General features: G+C 35.9%; 3 protein-coding genes across 4 annotated transcripts in view; 2 read left to right on the forward strand and 1 right to left on the reverse strand.

Annotated features, from left to right (window-relative positions):
* The first annotated feature begins 4,095 nt into the window (after positions 1-4,095).
* LOC110455700 lies at positions 4,096-12,415 on the forward strand. The gene is made up of 4 exons (XM_021505989.1): positions 4,096-5,086; positions 6,909-7,082; positions 10,879-11,107; positions 11,864-12,415. The coding sequence occupies exons 1-4, from the start codon at positions 4,271-4,273 to the stop codon at positions 12,265-12,267; spliced, it is 1,623 nt and encodes a 540-aa protein (XP_021361664.1). The 5' UTR covers positions 4,096-4,270; the 3' UTR covers positions 12,268-12,415.
* Positions 12,416-13,080: 665 nt separating this feature from the next.
* LOC110455677 (phosphatidylinositol-glycan biosynthesis class X protein-like) lies at positions 13,081-21,782 on the reverse strand. Its single transcript, XM_021505945.1, has 6 exons — positions 21,731-21,782; positions 20,030-20,176; positions 18,636-18,780; positions 17,074-17,290; positions 15,882-15,973; positions 13,081-13,247 (listed from the first exon to the last, which is right to left on the reverse strand). The coding sequence occupies exons 2-6, from the start codon at positions 20,155-20,157 to the stop codon at positions 13,086-13,088; spliced, it is 744 nt and encodes a 247-aa protein (XP_021361620.1). The 5' UTR covers positions 20,158-20,176; positions 21,731-21,782; the 3' UTR covers positions 13,081-13,085.
* Positions 21,783-21,920: 138 nt separating this feature from the next.
* LOC110455678 (charged multivesicular body protein 6-A-like) overlaps positions 21,921-24,671 on the forward strand; it is a 13,283-nt gene continuing 10,532 nt past the window's right edge. The window contains exons 1-3 of one of the 2 annotated variants that reach the window (XM_021505947.1): positions 21,921-22,009; positions 23,495-23,621; positions 23,948-24,057. In XM_021505947.1, the coding sequence (XP_021361622.1) occupies positions 23,553-23,621; positions 23,948-24,057 (179 nt within the window). In that variant the 5' untranslated portion in view covers positions 21,921-22,009; positions 23,495-23,552. Of the gene's footprint in view, positions 22,056-23,494; positions 23,622-23,947; positions 24,058-24,671 lie in introns of both variants that reach the window. The other variant, XM_021505946.1, reaches the window with a different exon arrangement.

The following is a 24,671-nucleotide window of genomic DNA, read 5'->3' on the forward strand; positions in this document are numbered from 1 at the left end:
AAAGGTTATCAGGTTAGTTCAGATACCTCCCCCTTCAGAATAATGAATGAATGAATGACAGGTGATCGTGAATGATAGAACCATTAATATTGGGCTTACGAAATTGACACACAGCAAGCTAATTATAATGATAAATATGTTAGTTTATTCATTAATGAACCAAAGTTAGTATTAGTGTATTTTCATTGTTTAATCAGCTTTGACATCTATAAGTCACCATTTAAGGTGAATACTTCTATCAATTAAAGATATAACATTATTATGTTTGTTCGAAAAAAGTCTTTTGGAACAAAATGGCCCATCCCCCAAATAACACAAACAAAACAGAAATAAAAGAAGGGGATTGACCTATCCATTTTCAAATCTCAAACTAAACCAAATTTGCAATTCAGTAATTGTAAATGCACATTATCAAAATTAAAAAGGAGTGCATTGCCAAGGAAAGTAACTTTAATTTTATAAAAAGGTCTTTTTAAATTGCTATATTTTCTTTTTACGAGAGAAAATTCCCCAGGTTGAAAAATCAGCTACAAAATGGAAGTCTTCTTCACAATTATAACTTGCGCAGTTGTATCCTTGCTTCAACAAATTCCTCATTTGGGATTGACATGTTAGACTCCTGTATAATGTTAAACCTGCAGTTATATAATCCAGACATGTTCTGTAGTTGCAACATGTCATCAAAACCTATATGATCTTTTTATATTGGAAATACAAATAACAAGGACTGAAAAACATTTTTAGACTTCATGCATGTATGAACACAAATGGGTTACATACATATTCATCGTAAATATTTATGTTAACTGATTTGCATTCATATCAGCATGAACATTGACCAAACCCTGTTCAATCCTGTTCAATCCTTAAAGTTTTTGCTATTGTTGACCTATTCATATATAGAGTTCCCTTATATTTTTATACGCGCATCAATTTTGACGGGAGTATTATGGTATGGGGTATTCCTGCAGGCCGTCGTAAACTTTTGTTTGTCCGGCAATCTCCTCCTACATTTTTCGACCGATCTCTTTGAAACTTTGTATACATTATAACCATGATATGAATTTCTGTCTCCCTTAAAAGTAGTTTGATTCGACAATTATTGCAAAAGTTATTGCCCTTTGTTTATTTCAGTACTGTATTTGATTTTTGTCCGGCAATCACCTCCTATATTATTCGACCGATCTCTTTGAAACTTGGTATACATTATAACCATGATATGAACTTCTGTCTCCCTTAAAAGAATTTTGATTCAACAATTTTTGCAAAAGTTATTGCCCTTTGTTTATTTCAGTATTTGATTTTTGTCCGGCAATCACCTCCTATATTATTCGACCGATCTCTTTGAAACTTGGTATACATTATAACCATGATATGAAGTTGTGTCTCCCATCAAAGAATTTTGATTCGAAAAATTTTGCAAAAGTTATCGCCCTTTGTTCATTTCAGTATTTGATTTTTTGTCTGGAGATTTTCTCCTACATTTTTTATAACATGTCAGCTTACCACTCTTAGAATGATGCAGATCTTATTTCAATGTAAGAAAGTAAATAACACTATATGGCATTCAACTGGCGTATATTGTTCCGCCCCGCGATACTCTTGTTTATATTGAAGCATCTGTCTTCATTACAAACAAGATTCCTGGAACAGCCTAACATCACCAAAATGTTTGATTCTAACGATTGACTCTGCATGTTATTTGAGGAGGAGGAATAGCTTCAAAATGACCCAAGGTTATCAAATTGGGTTCATAGCTCTATGAATGCACTTTCTCTTGGTAATACTTATAGACTAGAGGAACTTTCAGTGGAAATGTAAATATGTCCATCTTTCTATTATATCTCGTGTAAATATGAATGTCTACTTACCAGGTCTTTTTCCAGTTTCTATAAATTATTTCTATCTATGAGCAGACCCAGGACATTTACATATAATGTATTAGTTTTTTCATTATTGTGCGGAGTGAAATTCCTCTGACAGGAAATTCGCAAAACCTATTTTAATATTGTCCTGCCATGAGAAAACATGAAAGAAATCATGAACGTTTGTACCTGATGTTTTTTTTATGCAATGTATCTGTATTCCGTCTTTTCGTATTGCAGAGTTATCTGCTCCTGATAGCATTGTTGCATTATTTTTTGTGAGAGTAGCGTCATCATTTTTTGAGAAAACGACGTAATTTTCTCACACAAAGTAGTCTATGACGTAACAATCAATACCTGCTCACAAGAGAAGATAACTCTGCAATACGAAAAGACTTAATACCTACATCACTAGTACTTTGGATGCTAAAGTTAACTATTATTATCCTTTCGCAATGAGGTTAAGGAGGGGACATTTTATCTGCATCTAGCAAGTTGATTTGTGAAAAGGATCTTGCTCAAACTTTATATTTCATTGTCAATTATAAGGTTACTTCAAACAAGGTCATGTTTCAGGATGCCAGGGTCAAAGTCAAGGTCGCCGTTACTATTTATAGATATTTTCTGTCAGTGCTCTAACTAATAAATTACTTTGTTGATTTTGATCAAACTTATGTATTGGTTAGACATGGGAATACCTTGATTAAGTTCATGTTTTGAGTTTCAAGGTGCCAAGTTGAAGGTTACTATACGTTACCAGTGACATCATTTGAAATTTTTTGAAAGGGTTTAAATCAAACTTCATATGATATCAAGCTGGTGTCTGAAGGTGCTAAGGTCAATGTCACTGTTACTACTATTTGTGTCATCGCTCTATAATGACTTTGGTTACACTGCACAGATTTGATCAAACTTAATATATTGGTCAAGTGTGAGATGAGTTTATGTTTTCGGGGGTCATGGGCATTGTTATTTATTTTTTATAGAAAACCTTTGTCATCCTCTTCGCAACTTCATTTCTGAAATGATGTACTAAGATAAAGGTTACGGTTAAAAAACGTTTTGTTGAATTTTTGTGTCATCACTTTTACATTTTTCTGTGTCCTATATTACTATAATTTCAACATTTTTTGTGTGTGTGTGGCATATTGCTGTATGTTTTGTTTAATGTAAAGAATATACAGACACAATAATGGTATGTTAATCATTTCAGAGGATGAAGTTGGTAGTGTGAGACGTACCAAAGTTATGTTACAAATATGATTTTAAATACATAGGAGGGGGATTTGTATCTTTTGCCATATTTTGTGGGATTGTTAAATAGGAAATATATATAGGATCTTACATGACTTTCCATTTCATAAGAGATTTATGAAACGAGTCTTAGAATATTTCAATTTAGAAAGCCTCTGGCTAAAATGAAAAATTTGTGACAAGTTTCATAAATTTCATATGAAATGAAAACGAGTGTAAGATCCTTTTTATCACATATCAAGGTTTGTGGCATTTATTCGTGTAGAACGACAATTTCCATGCAACCTGAAAATGTAAAAAGCCACCATTTCGACTCCATGCAGTGTGTGTAAGTCTGTGACGTCATTTACTTGTCCTAGGCTTGATGTCACAATTGAAACTTACAACCAATCACAGAGCTGATATGTCATATTACATGGGTTAATACGCAAAAAAAAAATGACATGGGTATATTCACTGCATAACACAGTACAGTATGTGATAAATAAAGAGAAGAAATACATATGAACCCCTATTGTAGTTTGAAAATATATGTGGATTCTAGCCATTGATTTGCTGTCTTTAAGCATGCAAATATAACTGTTTATAGAATAATCTCATTTAATTAATGTACACTGGTATAAGATTTTTTTTTTTTAAATCATCATTGTTTATTTTTTTGTATTTTTTCCCCTGTTGAAACCAGTCAAATTTATTTCAATTTATCAGAGCCAGACAATATTCATCAAAGCTTTACAAGTGTAGTGGGGTGAAGCAGACGTTCTGGTGATTAATGCACACATGTATGTTTGAAAGGAGCTATAGGGTAGTTAGCACAGAACATCCATTTCCCTTGTTGTACAGAGGTAGGCTCATAGCTAGATAGACTGTAGGTAGAAGTGACAACCTGATCCGACCCCCTTCACACACCTCCAGTCCCACTCCCCTAGCATAGCATTCCTACACATATATAATAAACACAGCTGACGAGCCAGTGCCTTGTTGCAGGCAGCACAGTCTGTAAGTCTGCACTGCATGTGTGTCATACTACCAAACTTCTCTTCGAGTGCTCTATACCGGAATATATATATATGGCATCTAGCACTTAATTACATCTCTCTGTTGTATATGGTTGTACTGAGTGCATACAAATACCGAATACTGCATCAGATATGGGAAATATCATTAGCTCATGTAGGGACAAAATAACACCATCATTGCATAGCAGCAAGAAGGCTGAGCAGAGTGGTGCTTTAGTGAAGGCGACAGAAGAAAAGGCCAAGCAAAGGGATGTTCTGAATAAGAACCCTGAAGGAAAAGCCAGGCAAAGGGATATTTTAGTGAAGGCAACAGAAGAAAAGGCCAAGCAAAGTGACATTTTAGCGAAGGAGAAAGAAGAAAAGGCCAAGCAAAGTGACATTATAGCGAAGGAGAAGGAAGAAAAGGCCAAGCAAAATGATAAATTAGTGAACGAAACAGATGAAAAGGCCAAGCAAAGTGACATTCCAGATAAACCAACATACAAAACGGCTAAGCACGATGATACTCTTGATAAGTTTACACAAGAAAAGGTCAGGAATAGCGAGCTGCAAGACAAAGCCAAGGAGACAGAACTTCACAATAAACATGATAAACCCATACAGAATGAGATAGAGCAAGATAAGTTACTAGTTAAGGCCAAGGAAGAGGTGTTACTGTGCAAGGCCGAGCAAAATAAAAGTTCAGTTGATTTTAATTTTAAAGATGTTTGTGATCCATTCACAAAAGAACCAGCCCAAATTGGAAAAGAATGTGGAACACAGATGTGTGAATTACGAGACCATAATCATGACACGGACGCTAGTGATTGTGTAGGGAATATAGATCCAACAAGAAAGAGGCATGACCATGAAACAGACAGTCATAATTATCATACAAATTCACCGGAGAATGGTCACTTTCCAGATGTAATCCCATCAGAGGAGGATGGAGAAGAAAATAGGTCAAAGGTACAAAGGTCAAGGTTACAGTTCAAGTACTGAGGTTAAATGTAGAGTTCAATGATGCAGAGCAAATGTAGAAGAGTTCAAAGGTCAGAGGTCAAAAAAGGTTAAATGTAGAGTTCAGAGGTGGAAAGGGCAAATGTAGAGTTCAAAGGTCAGATGTACAGTTTAAAAGTGCAGAGGTCAAATAAACAGTTCAAATGTGGAGGATTGTAGTTTAAGGTGCAGAAGCATAAAAAGTTTAGAAGGAACCGGAGTCAGAGGAACTGATTTAAATTATATTAGAAAGAATTTCTTGTACTATTTCACCTGGAGTAACCATACTTTAGGGCATATTTCCTATACTATTTAATCTGGTATAACCATACTTTGGCACATAATCTGTACAACCTGGAGTATCCAAACTTTGGGGCATTTCCTATACTATTCTACCTCAAGCAACCTTACTTGGTATTACAGATACATTTTTGATTGGTGAGAAAGTTTTATAGCAAAAAATGGTCGCTGTGACCTATATTTCACCTCTGACCCTAGCCCCTGAAGTAGTTTGCCCTATACTATTTCACCTGGATTTACAAACTTTCGTATGCAGTTATATTTTAGGATGGCTGGTGTCAGATAAAAAAGGTTGTTGGTTAATAGTATTTATGTCGGTGTGATCTAAATATATTGACCTGTCGCCAAATCACTGAAATAGTTTGTTCAGGGCATAGGGTTTGATTTCTTTGTGTTTTACGTCCTAGTAACATCCATGGTCATTTAAGGATGTGTCAGGTTTTGGTACGTAGTAGAGGAAAACTGGAGTTCCTAGAGAGATAGTATAACAATCTGTGGTTCAAACCCGATATAATCCCACTGAATATTTACATTCGGAACACTGGTTGATTATATTTTTTTTTATTAAGGCATTGTTTTCTTTTCATAAATGATTAATAAAAACTATACTAATGTAGGAACAAACGGTTTCCAATTTTACCGGTTTTGGCAGTGGTACGGGTATCCTTAAATATGTTTGACCTTGGTCTTTAAGTGCGAGGTTTACACCAGGAGAAAAATTCAGGCCCATTGGGCCTCATGCTACCTTAATATCTGAACATAGTTTCTGTATACATGTTGTTACTACAGAATGGTGATTTTGTTACTGATGCATGACCATCACACCGAAAACTGTGGTTGCACTTGAATTATTTCTTAACATTTTGTGTTAAAATGAGAACCATTTGGTGATACAAGTGATGTTTCACGTGGGCAAGTTTAATTTTATTGTAAAGATATTTTGGAAGTGTTTGTTGAACCTTATGTTATATGTACGTAGACCATGACTTATGTTATAATTTGTATGCGACTCGTACCCGTTTTAGTGATTCACAAAATCACGTTGTCAGGTGATTGCACAGGTGTTTTGATTGTTGCACCTCGCTTGTCTTCATATTCAGTCACAAAAATATCAGGTAAACAATTTAACTGGTCCATTCTGAAACTTTTTGGGTACATTGAAATAAATCTAATGATCGTGCATACTATGTACAATATTTAAAAACTAATTTTAATTGTCTGGCAGGAAATTTAATGCATTTATTTACTGCTCCGTCACTCCTGATGATAATATATTTAGGTGACAGCTATAGAGCAGGTATAGAAATATACCTTTTGTATGTTTGTTTTTAAGGGTAAATTGACAGGTAAGAATCACATTTATTTGTGAACCACTTTGAGACAACCTACAAACTAGGTTGTGATAAAGTGGTATAAATAAGAAACTCAAATTATTATTATTGTTGTTATTTATCTGCCAAGGTGATTGAATATTCATATGTGTGTGTTTCAGGTGAGAACAGCATCAACAGGTGAGGATAACTCTATAGTGGCGCTGGACAATAAACAGACGGCTATACTACAGAGGCTTGGAGAGTTGAGAGGTGTCCTGGATCAGCTAAACAACAAGTACGGTGGCGCCACCACAACATCGCCTTCGAAAATGTCATCTACCATGGTACTACCGGTGAGCATCATTTCTTCTCAGTTTGTTTTACAAATCTCATACTTGCCATCTCTCCCTATTTTGGAGAGCGACTCTCAATTTTGAACCCTAAAATTGAGCTTTTTCAACCATCTGTCGATTTCATTTGAGAGAAAAAAACAGCCGAAAAGATGCCATTAAAACGTGTTATTTTTTCCCTAGGGGTTATATACACACCATTTATTGATGTTTTTAATTCTGAGCATGCTAAATCTCCTCCATGGTCTACGGAAATTTCAAAAAAAATAAAATCTACGTTTGAGTAGTGTTCTCTGAAGAAAATTTCATCAAAGAAAAAGTGGGTGTAGATTTAGATATGCTTTGTCAATAGAAGTAATATTTTAGGCAAAAGTATAGCATCATTACACTACTTTAACATCTTTCAAACTTTTTGAATAACTGTTTTGAATGACACATTACAATCAAAAGTTTGATGTGTTATAAACACAGGAAATTTCTGGGTTGGAAAAAAGGCAAGTTTTAATTTACGCTTCGTTATTTTCCATTAATAGATAATAAAAGTGGGCTACATATATTATCTCACACTTAAAAACCTTCTAATAATGATCAATTGTATTAAAAGTGTGACATTTACAAGGGTCGACACTAACACTTGTCCGCTAGTCCTAGACTAGTAGATTTCAGCAACGACTAGTGAATCACCTAACCTAACTGGTCCTTTAGACTTACAAGTGAAAAATATGATTATAAAATAAGAATATTACTTTCTAAAATTTAGAAAACTGCTTGAAATAAGATAAATTGCTTGATAATTGTCAGAATTTACCTAAAACTTCACCATATTTTAAGTCCCCTACAGGCGATTACTTTTGATGTTTTGTGCTGTAGATCGCGATGTTTCCTTATCAGGAAATCTTGGACTTGTTACATTGACGAAGGACTAGTAATACAATTTATTCAACTAGTCCTGTCGACTACCAAGCAAAAAAGTTACTGTCTATCCCTGATTTATGATACTTTTTTATCTAGGCATTTTTTAGTGGGAAATGAGTTCCAGACAGAAAAAAAACTACTTAAAATTTTGAAATGAAAGATCTAGGTCATAAGTGTCACCTTTTAATACAGTGACTTAATATGTTTATGTGAATGAAATTAATTTCACTGCGAGTATAAATATAGATATAAATTTTATCCCGAGTAGTCTGTGTAATATACTGATTGAAAAACTAGAGGAACATACCATGCAGTTTCTAACTGGGAGAGAGCACCATTTAAGTTGAAAATCTTATTTAGCAGAAGATGCACCTTCCAGAAAGATACCCTGTACTTTTTTGTGTATTTGGGAAATGTTTGCTATGAGTAATTTGAGTGTGTCTGATATTTTCGTAATTACACCCCAGCAACAAAGTTAGGTGCGAGGGGTATAATGCAATCTGTCTGTAGAAATTCTTTTTCACACTACTTCTCCTACAGTTTTAGCTGAACTTCAAAAATGTCATTGATGTTGTCAACACATTCTGTAGTTATGCCCCTTGCAATTAATATTTAGTTCCAGCAATTTTTGTGAGATTTTTGACCTTTTGTTTAATAATCGTTCACACTACTCATACCAAAGTGCTGCGCTCAGATTTGAATGATACTTTGTACACATAACATTTACATTGACAGGATGTATATATATATAAAGTATATAAATTGGAGTTATCTCTCTAAGTTACCGAGTCATGCCCCTTTAAATACATTCTCGAAATGACTATTCCTATAATTCTTGTCAAAGGGGGTGGGGGGTGGGGATATAAAAGTCTGCCATTCTGATGACGGTTCTAGTTGAGTATAACTCAATGCATAGCATGTTGCAAACCATTTACAGTGAAACACTTATTAGATTGCATCGACTTTCATCCAACAAAAGAACTTTTTTATGATAATATAACGGATCTCAAATCACTTTTTAAAAAAGTCAGTATCTCTACAATTCTAAACTATCTAAAAACTGTCGGTCTGTTCAGAAAGATACAACTAAATCATAGCCACTTTTACAATGTATTCACGTTGACGTCTGTCTTTTACCTTTTTCGTTCGTTTGATGTTTTTTCCTCCTACATGTTTTGTCTACTTTTATTGGCCCTGATGACCTTTTATGTGTTGATGGGCTGTTAAGAATATAATAAATATAATTAAGGTGGCTCCACACTTTCGCAATTAACCAGCAAAATTCGTTGAAACTTTCATATAATGGTTATGCAACTATGCAGAGTTAATTTTATGAAAATCTAAACATTCCGATAGTTTGGGGATTTTTTGGGAAAAAATACCAAAAAATTGAATTTTCGCCACTTTTAATATTTTCCGATTTTTTTGTGTGTGGCATTGTTCGGAACAATAAAAACAATAAAAAAATGAAAAGAAGCATTCATAATTAATCCTACAAATATTTTATTTATCACAAAATATGTAACACATGTTACACAAAGTGTTTTTTATTGAATTTGAACGGATAAAAGTGATTATCTACAAGCTAAAAGCAAACAGGACACACAGATCTATACATATAGAGTGGGAAATTGAACAAAATATACACAATGGCTTTATAATTAATTTATTTTACATTTTACAATCACTTTGATCCGGGTGAGAGTTATCTTCCTTGAAAAAAATCGGAACTTTTTGCAGAGGGATGACATTTACACAATGACAGTTGTCTCTGTTTACATATAACAAATGATGGAAATAAATCAAAAATATGATATCAAAATTATCAATTTATTGTTCTTTAATGGAACCAAATTACCCTCAGTCATGTACACTTTGGACATCATTCCACAGTCCGCTAACTCACGGTATATTTATAATTACATGTCAGGTACATATGTGACCAGAGGCTATCGCATGGTATGCCGTTCTCACGTGCCCTCACACATGCATTTCATAGGTATCTTGATATTTTACAAAACATTATTTTCACAGAGTAAGTAGACTACATTTGTAAACACGATTTAATCGACAGAGCGAAACTCCCTCAGCTTATGAACTCGTGTAAGCACGTGATATGCACATATGAGGTTGGTACGTCCGCATTCCATGTGTTTCCTATATGACCTTCTTGAGGTCGTCTGGTCTCATGTCACTGTCTTCCCGTGAGTCTGTTTATGTCAATGAATTGGAAAGCTTTATTCCTGAAGTACGTGTGATTATACATTTCCCGGTAAAATCTCGATATCGGGTGTTGACATATCATCGGCACGCACGTGTACTATTGTTTACCAGGGGCCTGTTCGTTTATGCGGAACAACCGGTTTGACCGTTTATAAATGTAACAATTCCGGGTATAAATCCTGGCGGACCTACAAATGTGTATGCAAGACTTGCAAGGCTTTCTCAAGGCTCGCCTGAAAGCAGCATCAGATAACTAGGTCCTACCTTATTTAATAAACGAACAACAGTGGTCCGATCGCTTTGACCGTTTAAACGCAAACGGCCCAGGTGTTACTATAATTTGCACTACGATATTGAATACCCTATACGCAAAACGGAAATGACGACACGGTGTACATGCACATTTCGATCAAGATAATTGAGTCCGAGCTGTACTTTTTCCGGAAGTACGTCACGAAAATGGACGCTGATGACGATGTGTCGAGCCACCTTAAGTATAACTTGATGAATGTTTCGCAATAAAATAATTTTTACTTCTTTGTAGATGGAGATGCTACAGTACACCATATGTTTTATAAAGAGGTGTTTTACACTAGTTTTTATGAGCATGACAACTTTCCTGAGTTATCTCTCTTCAATTCACTCTCCTTTTCCATTGCAGAGTGGAGTTGTCCATGACATTGTCATCAACGCTGACCCAGAGAATCCACCGGCCATTGTGTTTGTACTGTTCACACTCCTTAGGGAGAGGTGTCGGGTGTACGGGTCAAGCCTCGTCCACTCCAGTGTGAACAACGTCCCGGACCAACTTCGCAATCTCTTTAGTGAGCAAGACAACAATTGTCCACGTGGAAACCACCAGGTGGCGCTCACAATTATATGGAAAAAAGGTGTGTGTAAATAGAAAATTTGAGCTCATGTAGCTGTGATTCCGACACTGAAGACGACAGGGAGGCTGAATATAGTTTCAGCATAGAATTGGCGTAGCTGCAATTTACCGTATTTGTTATTGAGAACAACCAGATTGTTATGGTTCATTCCAATTCATTTGAGATGTTGCATGGCATTTAATTGGTCAATAGATCTAATTTGAGATGGCATAACCATAATGTCCTTCCTGAAAAATGTAATGACCTCAATGACCCCAACTTATCGTAAAATTGATAATTACTAACGTCATGAACAACAACGAGACCCTAAAATGTTAAAAATGTATTCCGCCTCACTTTGAATGTTCCTTGTGTCACCAAACCATGGCAGAGTGACCCAGACTTTTAAGAAACCACACACAAATATCTTAGTATATCATTGCTTCTTTCAGTGTCTTCAGCTGATATGAATATTGAGATTTGCAACTGCATTTCGAGATTATACTGTCGCAAATTAAGTTTTACTGGCGACAACTGGACTGGAGCTCCTAAAACAGATATTTGCAACAGTAAAATTATGATCTACCACCGATAATCTCAAAATATAGTAAGGTTATCCAATAAATGTCATTTATGTGGAGATGTGAATGGCCCAGTCTTGGATTACGGTATAACTATTTAGGTTATACATATACATGTAGCGAAATCGACACTCTTTAATGTCATTTATGTATAGTTGAGAATGGCTTGTTTCTGATTGTTATCATGTACTTGTAGTTGAGAATGGCCCAACCCTGATAGTGTCGCCACACAAGCAGACAGCAATCCAGGGAGAAGCAAATATTGCGAGATACATCATGCGACTCATCAACCAGGATTACGACAACTCGGATGTCGTTGCCACAACACAAGTCGACGATTGGTTAGACTCCGCCCAGCAACAGCTCCACCGTGGCAACACGAAGGAAAAAGCTGCAGCAGTGAAGTCTCTAAACGCTAGACTCGGGAGAAATGATTGGCTTGTAGGATCAGAAATCTCATTGGCTGATATGGTGATGTGGGCGGCTCTATTTCAGACCAATCAAATGTCAAATGCTCCAACCAATGTAAAAAAGTGGCTGGCATCTTGTGATAAAAATTCAGTTTTCAAGTTTGCCAAGACTGTTTTAAATGGAAGTTAAAAATAGACTTTGGACAATGTTGATTTTTCTTTTTCGAACTTAATTTTATACCTGATGACAAATTACTGTTCATATAATATGTACCATTACCTGCTTCAATAATTTGTTATCGGAATACATTTTTGGAATGAAATGTGAAATATTTACATTTGTGTTGCGTTTGAGTTTCTTGCAAAAACTTGGGCCAACCTGGTCTAGAAGCCTGTCTTCTACAGAACAAAGCGGCCCAGAGTCATGCTTTTTATGGTAGAGGGCTATGAAGTTTCTTGATATAAATCACATTGACCCATTTTCAAATGTTGCACAGGTCTTCTGTATTACTTAAGTTAGTACTCATAGGCAATGTCTTGATGTTTGTGTTGCATTTTGGAGGGGTGTAGGGTTATGAAGCTTGTTCAAATTAATGAAATTGGCCTCCTTTCGAGATCATAAGAGTCACTGGGATAATCCCGGAGGGGGCCATGGGGACAATGACCACTCAAAACTGCAATTGACCCCTCCATGTTCCAATAATCTTTTAATTTTACATAGAATGACCCCTCGTTATTTTGATATTGACTAAAAATTGCTGAAATGGCCAAATAAACACATTTTTATTGTATATTTTGAAAATATGGTCAATATTCTTTTTAAATTTTATAATATTTCTCAAAAAAAAGGCATTTTGAAAATTTTGCAGTACCGGTAACTACTTGTTCCTTTAAACAGGCTTTAAACAAGTAGGCCCAGGAGAGAGGTTATGAACCTTGGGCCTCTTCCTGTGTAAGGATATATGTTTAAATGAATCTGAAAAAGACAACAAAGATATGTTTCTCAACTCAGCTGACCTTTTCTTTAATTCCATGTTTAAACTTCAAGGTTTTTAATAAGATGATAAAAGATCCAGCAACCGTCATCAGTATTGTCCCTACCACTACAAGTATTGTGTGGCTAGTTTGACCAACTGGCACTGTTACCTTAATGTCATCATCATCATCATCCTGCAAACAAAACATATAAACGATTATTTTGATTGCTTCAACTTCCCCGTTAACATTCATATATATGTCTACTAATATGGCATACCTCAATGGCATCAACATCATGTAAAAAAAACATATAAACTGATATTTTGGTTGCTTCATCTTCCTCACATAACATTAATATATATGTACAAATAAACTGTTATGTAAATGGCTTCAACTTTCTTCGCTACACATAAGCTTTTACTTCAACGATATCAACATGCTGCAGACAAATACACACATAATCTTTTATTGTGTTGCCTTCAATATCCCCCCCCCCCCCCCAAAACATTTATATATATGTACTTGTAAACCGAGGGGAAATGGCTTTCATGTTCGTCACATTCATGAACATAGAAGCATTTCAAACTCCAAAGAGCTGGTTGTAAAAGTTTACAGTTCAGAGATTGGCTCTACTCAATCCAGATTGGCTACAGTCTAAAGGAGCCAAATTCCAGTAAGTGTGGTCAGGTTATAATAAGGACTGGTTATACTGATAAAAACAGCACAAAGATTGGATTCTGTAAATCAGGTATCTAGACAGGTTCTTTGTCCCACAATAAGAAGACTTGATCCTACATACCAAGTACCTAAGTACTTTGTCCTGCAACATGAAAACATTCTGTAAACAGGGTAGCTACTGACAGATATTAGGCACCACAACAGGGAAACATCCTACAATTCCAGTACCTACAGGAAATTTGGTCCTGTATACATGGTACCTTACATACAGATACTTGAGTAAACTTGGTCCGGTATACATGGTACCTACATACACATACTTGAGGAAACTTGGTTCTGTATACATGGTACCTACATATAGATACTTGAGGAAACTTGGTTCTGTATAAAAGGTACCTACAAACAAATACTTGAGGAAACTTGGTTCTGTATACAAGGTTCCTACATACACATACTTGAGGATACTTGGTTCTGTATCCAAGGCACCTACATACAGATACTTGAGGAAACTTGGTTCTGTATACATGGTACCTATATATAGATACTTGAGGAAACTTGATTCTGTATACAAGGTACCTACATACAGATACTTGAAGAAACTTGGTCCAGTATACATGGTACCTACATATAGATACTTGAAGAAACTTGGTCCTGTATACATGGCACCTACAAACACATACTTGAGGAAACTTGGTTCTGTACACATGGTACCTACATACACATACTTGAGGAAACTTGGTTCTGTACACATGCTACCTACATACACATACTTGAGGAAACTTGATTCTGTATACATGGTACCTACATACACATTCCTAAGGAAACTTGATTCTGTATACATGGTACCTACATACACATTCTTGGGGAAACTTGGTCCTGTATCCAAGGTACCTACATACACATTCCTAAGGAAACTTGATTCTGTATACATGGTACGTACATACACATTCTTGGGGAAACTTGGTTCTGTATACATGGTACCTACATACAGATACTTGAAGAAACTTGGTTCTGTATACATGGCACCTACATACAGATACTTGAGGAAACTTGGTTCTGTATACAAGGTACCTACATACAGATACTTGAAGAAACTTGGTTCTGTATACATGGCACCTACATACAGATACTTGAGGAAACTTGGTCCTGTATACATGGTACCTACATAAAGATACTTGAAGAAACTTGGTCCTGTATACACGGCACCTACATATAGATACTTGAAGAAACTTGGTCCTGTATACATGGAACCTACATATAGATACTTGAAGAAACTTGGTCCTGTATACATGGTATCTACATATAGATACTTGAAGAAACTTGGTCCTGTATACATGGCACCTACATATAGATACTTGAAGAAACTTGGTCCTGTATACACGGCACCTACATATAGATACTTGAAGAAACTTGGTCCTGTATACATGGCACCTACAGATAGATACTTGAAGAAACTTGGTCCTGTATACATGGCACCTACATATAGATACTTGAAGAAACTTGGTCCTGTATACACGGCACCTACATATAGATACTTGAAGAAACTTGGTCCTGTATACATGGCACCTACAAACACATACTTGAGGAAACTTGGTTCTGTATACATGGCACCTACATACACATACTTGAGGATACTTGGTTCTGTATACATGGTACCTACATACAGATACTTGAAGAAACTTGGTCCTGTATACATGGTACCTACATATAGATACTTGAAGAAACTTGGTCCTGTATACATGGCACCTACATATAGATACTTGAAGAAACTTGGTCCTGTATACATGGTACCTACATATAGATACTTGGTACCAAAACAAAGTAATTTGATCCACCAACTGACAATTATTTTGTTCCACAAGAGGCCATCCTGTATACCTTTTTGGTTAACTACTGACAAGTACTTCCGGAGACTTAATTGTAATACCCTGTCTCCTGCACACGTACACACAAGCACGCATACACTACACATATGGAGGCATGTCCTTAAATGACCTTAGCTGTTAATAAGACGTTAAACAAATCTAAACCAAACCGAACTTAACCAATCTGTATACAAGGTAACTACTGACAGGTACCTGATTCTGTATACAATGTACCTACGTACAGATACTTCCAAAGACTTAATTCAGTATACCATATACTTACTATGAGGTACTCGACCATTGTCCATCTACATTTGATCAATGTGGCACTTGTACAGGAAAGGTCTTCTTCACCAATCACAGCTCCTGTGTAATCTGGTCCAACGAACAGTAAGCTTTATATATTATATCACATAACCGTCAAAGGTGATAGTGCATAATGTTACCCTGAGGTACAAGTAACTTTTATATACAGCATATAAGGTACCTACTTTTATATATATTACACATTTTATATAAAGTATATATGGTACATATTTTTATATACAGTGTACATGGTATGTTCCCATTTAAGTGTCAGTCTATAGTGCTTAATGGTTAATGGGTAGGAATAGTAGGTCCCTATATGACTAAATCGCATTTCGGCACATGCTTTATTTTCAAAAGTGAACACTATTGGTAATAGTTCAATTGACAAATAATTAAATTACAAATATAAACGAAAACAGATTTTAAAATGTTTTGGATTACAAGATTTTGTATTCAAAAGCAGATAATATTTCTTCAAAAGTACAGAACAAATGACTATCAAAAGGTAATACTGGAGTTAAAAATTGGAACATTTGTTGGGCTGATTGGTTCCAGGTGTGAGATGCAACTTGCACCTGATCTCTAAAAACAACTTTATATCTACTGTATTCTAATTCATTTGAGATGTAACAAGGCATTTGATTGGTCAATCAAAATAATTTGCGACAGAAAGACCACCATATTGTGTCTGCAAATTTCTCATTTGCATTATGATGAGCCCTGATGCCAATTGTTAATGACGTCAATGACCCCGACTGACCCTGAAAGGTTAACGTAATTCTGCCTCACTTTGAATATTTCTGACGTCACCAATCCACAGCAAAGACACAGAATTTGAAGAAAATGCTTAAAATATCTTAAAATCGTTGTTTCTTTCGGTGATTTTGGTTGATATGGCTTAGAATGGGGATAACCCAACTGTATTTTGAAATTTGCTGTGGTATGTTATGATTATACCGTCGCAAATGTCAGTTATACTCGCACCGCTCCGCATTGCTAGTAAAGTTTAACTGCAGCAAATATTTCCCAGCATACAGTATTGTTTTGTGGGTGTAATTATTATCATTTGTTCAAGTCTCAAATGTCCAGTACCTGTATGTAATATTTAATGAAAGCAGAATTGGAGAGACAACTTTCAATACCAATGTATTAAGAGAAAAGTTCACCTTTTGCTGTACAGGATAGGAGAAGCAAGGGCTTTGGTATGCTGACTAATGTATACTCTACACTGGACGACGGTCTGTGATAGCGGAGGTGTATTGGTATGGTGACGCTGGTCATCAGATCGTCCATATCATCAGTCAGAGCAGATGTATACAACGAAACGTTCAATGATGAAGCGAGATATTCCGGCTGTTCTACATCCACTGGGTCACAGATAAACTACAAAAATAAAACACGACATAGAATTAAACAAGATTGCAACACAATGCTGATATCCCCCACTACTAAACTAAGGACACTATTCATAGAGACATGTAGGGAAGTTCTGATTATAATTTGCTCATTTGACACTACACCTTCCCAAGAATTTTTAGCCCACCATCATCTGATGGTGGGCTATTCCAATCCCCCTGCGTCCGTGGACCGCCATCCGTCCGTTGTCTGTCATCCATCCGTAAACAATTCTTGTTATCGCTATTTCTCAAGAAGTACTAGAGGGATCTTTCTCAAATTTTATATGTAGGTTCCCCTTGGTCCTTAGCTGTGCAGGGCAACTTTTGAGACTGATCAGATAAACAACATGGCCGACAGGCAGCTATCTTCGATTTTGATATTGAAAGTTTGTTATCGCTATTTCTCAAGAAGAACTAGAGGGGTCTTTCTCAAATTTTATATGTAGATTCCCATTGGTCCTTAGCTGTGCAGGGCATATTTTTGAGACTGATCGGATAAACAACATGGCCGACAGGCAGCCATCTTGGATTTTGATAGTGAAAGTTTGTTATCGATATTTCTCGGGAAGTACTAGAGGGATGTTTCTCAAATTTTAAATGAAGGTTCCCCTTGATCCCTCAGTGTGTATGTTATATTTTGAGACTGATCATAAAAACAAAATGGATTAAAAGAAGAACTAAACAGATCTTTCTCATATTGTAATGATCGATTCTATTTCTTTCACATTAAGTACTGTACTAGTAAATATGTGAAATGACAAACTCACTTTGAAGGCTGGCTTTCATACACATCAGTATTAAGTTTAGATCAAAAGATACCTCAAGGTGTATTTACTGTTAACATGACTCGATCAAACAGATTAGAGGAAAGAAGAGAAAAGATCGAACTGACAAAGAACTAATGAAGATGGTACAAAGGTGGGCGCCAAGATCCCTCTGGGATCTCTTGTTATTTTTTTTAGATGTATCAGCATACCAACGATGATTGCAGCCACAATAATATTGGGATATGCTCTAGACAAGCAGTATGTCACATATTTCGTTTTCTATTTAAGGTCAAAGGTCAAAATGTACATCACAGTGACTTATGCGTAGCACTTTGCCTTCCTTAGATAATTGCACACAGAATACAGTTACTGATTATTTTTTTGATATTTCATATTTATGATGTTTTCATAAAAGTTTCAGGAGGCAAGTTTTCTTTTTTTTAAACGATTGATCAAAGCTAAGCTAAAGTCATGCTGTAAAATTAATTCCATTGTATATATGTAGTAACAGATTTTGGCAGTGGTACCGTCTCTGTCTAGAACCATGATTCTGATAAATCTTACCCTAGGTCCACCAAATTCTCTGAGCGTTCGCAGCTGGAATGGGTCAATATAGGCACCAGGGGGAAGTAACTCCAGTACCATCACATCACAGTTGGAAAAGTTTTTAAATAGAGATTTTCCAAAAGTGATCTTTGTTGTTAGCTCCCTGTAGATAAAAAATATTATAATATATCATGTAAATTAAAAACAAAATGGAAAAAGACATCATTTATTAATACATGTTATAGCCACACAAATTGTATGATTCAATCTTAAAACCTTAAGAAATCTTCACATTTTCTGGGGTGGCTCCTTGTCCATCAAAGATTCCCTTTAAACAAGTGGCCCATAGGGCCTGTATTACAAATCTGTTCCTTTTCCCCACGGAGAATTCCACTCTTTCTATGGACGATTGATGCCTGGTAGGATTTTGTTGAGATCCATATGTAATTGTATATGTTTATAGGGTGGGGATCTCAATCATTTCCATGTTTTGACCATTGGAACAAGTCCCTAAAAGAAGGGCCAGACCCCAGGGTCAATCCAAGTAGTATGACTGTTATTTATCTCTTCATGTCCTGCCCAACAAGTAGTTAAAAATGGTTAGAGGATATAGATCTCCAACATTCCCATTTAATGTCTCAGACACTAAGTCCCTAAGGGCAGAACTCGTGTCAGCATGAGTGTATGCTTCTTCAAGCCTAGCAACTTTCTATATGATTATAGGGTGGATATCTCAACCGTCTTCATGTTATGACTCAAGGATTAAGTTCCTCAGTATGGGGCTGGACCTAGAGCTGACCATGAAAGCATGACTGATGAGAGTATTGTCTCTTCAAGCCTAGCAACTGTATATTTTCGTAATAAAGTGGGGATCTCCACCTTTCCTATGTTATAATCCTGAGACAAACTCCCTAGTGCTCAGCTCAGTTCCTGGGCCCGTTCAAGCAAACCAATTGTTTTACATATAAGGTGATGGAGTGAGGATTTTGGCCATTCCCCAACCAAAAAGCCAATCTCGTAACGTCTCTTCATGTCCATGTAGTGAGGTTGAGATCCACAAATCTCCCCCTACTTCACCATAGGCCTGTACCTCGGTCCCCAGGAAGCCATTACCCAACCAAAAAACCAATCCTGTAATGTCTGTACATGCCTGTGATCCACCAATTTCCCCCTACTGGACCCTGCGTCTCAGTACCTATGAGGAACAAATCCTCCCTTTAAACATTTGATCTACTGGTCCTGGGGATACAGCATAGCACATTCGGTTGAGATCAAATCAGTTATTCAGGAAGAGTTAGATTTCAAAGGAAAAGTTTGACTGACAAAAGGACAGCAGACAGACAGACACTAGCTATACCTTCAGACCAGGTGAGCTAAAATATATACATTTATTTTGAATATTAAATACTCACCTATGAAAACCATTTTTTGTCAAAGATCGTTCCACTTTTGGCAATTCCACACCTTCAAATCCATGAAGTATCGGTACGATGATGACTAATATGTTTGTCAGAAAGTTCACAAGATTGTTCATTGTCATTTGCTTCCCCACTCAGTTACTGAAATTGATAAAAAGAAAATTGTAAGAGTTTCAAAAACAACATTCTACAACAGATATAATATTTCAAAACTGTTTCCAACTATGTTTAAAATATATGATTTATATAAGAATAGGCAATTTGCAGAATACTTTTGAAGTGGGACTGGACTGGGTTGATCACCAGTGACCAGGTTGCATAATTGGTTAGAGCGTTTGTCTAGTGTTTGGAGGTTCTGGGTTCGAATTTAGGTCTGGCCACTTCATTTTCCCATAGAAGGTGGTATAGGGTCTTTTGGGCATTCAGGGTCAAAGACTTTGTTGAAAGAGGGAAGAATGTATAGTGACACTTGACTGGGTTGATCTCCAGCGACCAGGTAAATCAACATATTTTATTATATCTTTTGTCAATAGTTCAGTTCAAATCCTGGACCATCCTCGATATTCAGGGGTTACACTCACTTTCGCTCTCTACACCCCTGGAATATGTCAAAGCAAAATTGAAGGCACGAAGATAGCTGTTTGATGGTCTTAGGTAAAAAAAAACCTGACTAATTGCTAGGCTGATACCTGTCCTTTGAAGATTACAAAGGAGAGACGCCCGACTTCAAAGCCTGTCAATTTTTACCGTTACGTGACCGCTGGACAGGCTGTTGCATCATTACCTCTTTCATGTGTATTGAAGAGGCAAAACGAATCAAGGAAATCAGAATAGGAGATAATATTAAAGGGTTTTACTAACAATTTTTTGCACCACAAGTGAAACTTTCCCTGTCAAGTAAAATCAACACATCATTTGTTCATCAATGGGAAAATCATTCATGTAATCAGAGACGTATAATACAAATCTCTGTATTATACGTCTCTGATGTAATAAACTTAGGTGGCTTCCCCTTTTTTACTGTTCTGACTAAAATATCAATACAATTGTACCTCTGATATTTAAGATTGATAGGGATCCACTAAGATGAAGAAAAAACAAGTTCTGAGATTTGAAAAAATATGCAATGGGGATAGACTGGGATTTTAAGGTTAATTAAGACATTTCAGTACTCTGTCTTTTTGGTATTATACGATGTTTCAGTATACTTGATGTTAAAAGATATATTGGTATGCTTTGATAATTTACAGGATTATCGGCACTTGAATTTACTTTTAAAGTTTGTACATCGTATGCTTTTGTGATCTGTGTGTTACTGATTTTATATTTTCAGTTTTCATGTTTTCAGTGGACATGCTCTAACCATTTTGATCTACCTGGTCACCAGGAGTTCCCTCAGGGCTAAGGTTCACTACAGTAATATCCATAAAAAGAAATGAAGGGGGAATTATTGCATGTAAAAAAAAAAGTCCAGCAGAATTACTAATGTTTAGTCGGCAATGGTACAGGAATCCTTAAATTAAAACAGCAAGCACCTGTTTAATGTTTGTTATGTGTTTGAATAAAGAGTATAGCTGGTTGTCATGACGACATTTTGTTTATAATGTATTAATGTTATAGGTGTATTTATCCATCATGGTCTGTGACTGAAACAATTAGGCCTAGCATCACAATACATCAAGTTAGTCGTTTTACCTGATTTTTGTTACCCGGGCTATTTATATTGAGGTATACTTTTTGCGTATTCACAATTTTAAAATAATTGTTCATTTTAAAGAATTTAATATAATCTACATGCGATAAACGGAGGGTTTTATATTGATTTGTGAGTAAATGATAACCGAATTATATCTTATCATATTTTACTACGTCAATTTCTAGAAAACGGGGCTATATTTCAGAGGGGTAGATAAGTAGGTGAACACATTATCGACTTCCGGTTACTCAACTGCACTTTCGTCGGATAAACAAAATGTAAATTTAGCAATTATCAAACGTTCCACCGTAGTATGTATCGTATGTAAGTATGGTATGAGTAACATGCTTAATCCTGTGTGAGTTTGATAGTTATGTAGTGGTTTATTCAATCAGAACCCAAGTAGGACTTTGGCGTAGACAGGTCAAGAGGGCGCGTCTAATTACCCAATACTACCCAATACCACCCAATACTACCCCATACGATCCAGTTATGAACCAAATACTTTTTTATTACTGTGAAATATCACCTTTGTAGAAGTTATTTACTTCCATCTGCCATATTTTATCGGGAAATATGCGATTTGGTGCCGAAAACATCACCAAATTGCCGTGACTAGGACCCAATACTACCCAATACCACCCAATACTACCCCATACGACCCAGTTATGAACCAAATACTTCTTTATTACTGTGAAATGTCACAGTTATTTACTTCTATATGTCACATTCTATCTGGAAATATGCGATTTGGTGCAGAAAACATCACCGAAATGCCGTGACTAGGGGTTCGACGATTTACAGGAACGGGCAGGATCGGGCAGAAAACTATTAATTATTATATATACATTGATGAATATATATATTTAATTAGATACATTTAAGTATCATTATCGGGTATAAGATATATTTGATAAAAGAATTGCAATTACATGATACTATATTAATTCTATTCATGTCATAAAATGGTGTTATTAAGATCAACGGGTCATGATGCTGTCACCAAATGTAACGCATGGACAGGCTCTCATCCAGCCACTGACCATGTACACTCAATGTTGCTGAACTAGTAAGCAGTCACAGAATTATACCGCATGACTGGAAAAACTAGCTTGCCAGTAAGGCAGTATTTTCCCTTCTCTTTCCTTGGCTGTATATGTTAACGAGTATGAGGCACATCTTAGTCCTCCTAGCTTCCAAGTGCAATATTCGGAATAATGGCTGCAAATTCAATCAGGCTGTTTGTCATAGCAGTTGATCCTGGTAAGCAAATAGAACTCTGCAGGTGTGATGGTCACATATGGATGAAGCTTATTCCAGGGTTAGCTGTGGTCTTACAGCCCATCTGTATCTGAACAGTTCTGTTGGTAGGATCCAGTTCTGGTGTTACCCCAATATTTATCCAACAGGAGACAGCACAGGCTACACATTATCAAATAAGAGTTGTTTCCTAAAAGCATGTTCATGCTCTGCTGATTGAATTCTAATGTTTGATTGGTCTTGGGGATGAAATGATTAAAAATAAAAAAGAAGATAATGGCCATATGAAAATAGGTGTAACCATGTCTTTAATTCATCACAATAAGCAGGAACTAATTTTTCATTTTAAATCCTTAAATTACTATTTAACATATCAAACTGGAACTCTAGTTAAAAGAATTGTAAGAAGAAATTCAAATTCTCCCCGAAATTTTTGAATATAAATAATTAAAAAAATATATATTTGTCACCAGTTCAATTATTTTGTCTTATCTTTGTTGCAGGCTTTAAAAAAGTATGAAAAAAACTGTTTGAGCATTCTCTTGGAATAAAAATATAAAGATGGGCAGATCATCTTCAAAGCCGAAGAAACAGCCATCTCGAGTCACAGAACAGGACAAAGCTGTATTGGTAAAAAAAAAATACTTATATTTCTTACTTAGATTGACCTTAGTTTCTGTTCTGGAATTTTGTTTTATTTACAGTCATGCCTCACAAAAAATATGTATGTATACATGTATGCTGGTCATGTGAGCCCATCAGATCATATCATTTACGGTCTAAGGGGAAATAACTCCATTCCAGCTATTTGTTTTGTCAGAAATCATGAAGTCTGAATAAGTTGTCTGGCACATGCACAAAATAAGTCGAGGGTTTTGCCTATGTTGATGTATTTTGTCACAGTCAAGAATATAGAGGTTATTATTAAGTTGTTTTTTTCCCCTTTTTTGATACAGCAACTTAAACAACAAAGAGATAAACTGAGACAGTACCAGAAGAAAATCCATGTACAGATTGAAAAGGATCGACAGGTGGCCAAACAGCTACTGCATGATGGCAAAAAGAGGTACACATTGTCTTTTATAACAGTTTACACATACATGAATGTATTTATAAGGAAGCAGTTTAGACAGTCTTCCTCAAAATTCCAGGGGTTATGCTCACTTACGTTCTCCTTACTCCTGAAGTATGTCATGACAAAATCTGGAAATTCGAGGATGGACTATAGAAGAAAAAGAAATTGATTTTTTCCAACGAAAAAAAAAGATTTTGTGAAAAATTATATTTTCTTTCAGTTCTTTTTTATTCGCTTTTTAGGTTACCTGACCATAGGTCATGGTAACCTATTGTGATAGCCTTTTGTCCATCGTCGTCCGTCGTGCGTTAACCTTTCCTTGTGAACACGATAACTTCAGTAAATATTAACCGAGTTTGATGAAACTTAGTATGCAGCCATATATCAATAAGATCTCGGACAAGTTCGAAAATGGGAATTATTGGACCGTAACTTACAGAGTTATTGCCCGTTGTAATAATATTATTATTGGACCTTGTGAACACGAAAACTTACGGAAATGTTAACCAAGTTTGATGAAACTTTGTATGCAGCCATATATCAATAAGATCTCGGACGAGTTCGAAAATGGGAATTATTGGACAGTAACTAACAGAGTTATTGCC

This window comes from Mizuhopecten yessoensis, unplaced genomic scaffold (genome assembly GCF_002113885.1).
Source record: "Mizuhopecten yessoensis strain PY_sf001 unplaced genomic scaffold, ASM211388v2 scaffold8361, whole genome shotgun sequence".
Classification (NCBI taxonomy): domain Eukaryota; kingdom Metazoa; phylum Mollusca; class Bivalvia; order Pectinida; family Pectinidae; genus Mizuhopecten; species Mizuhopecten yessoensis.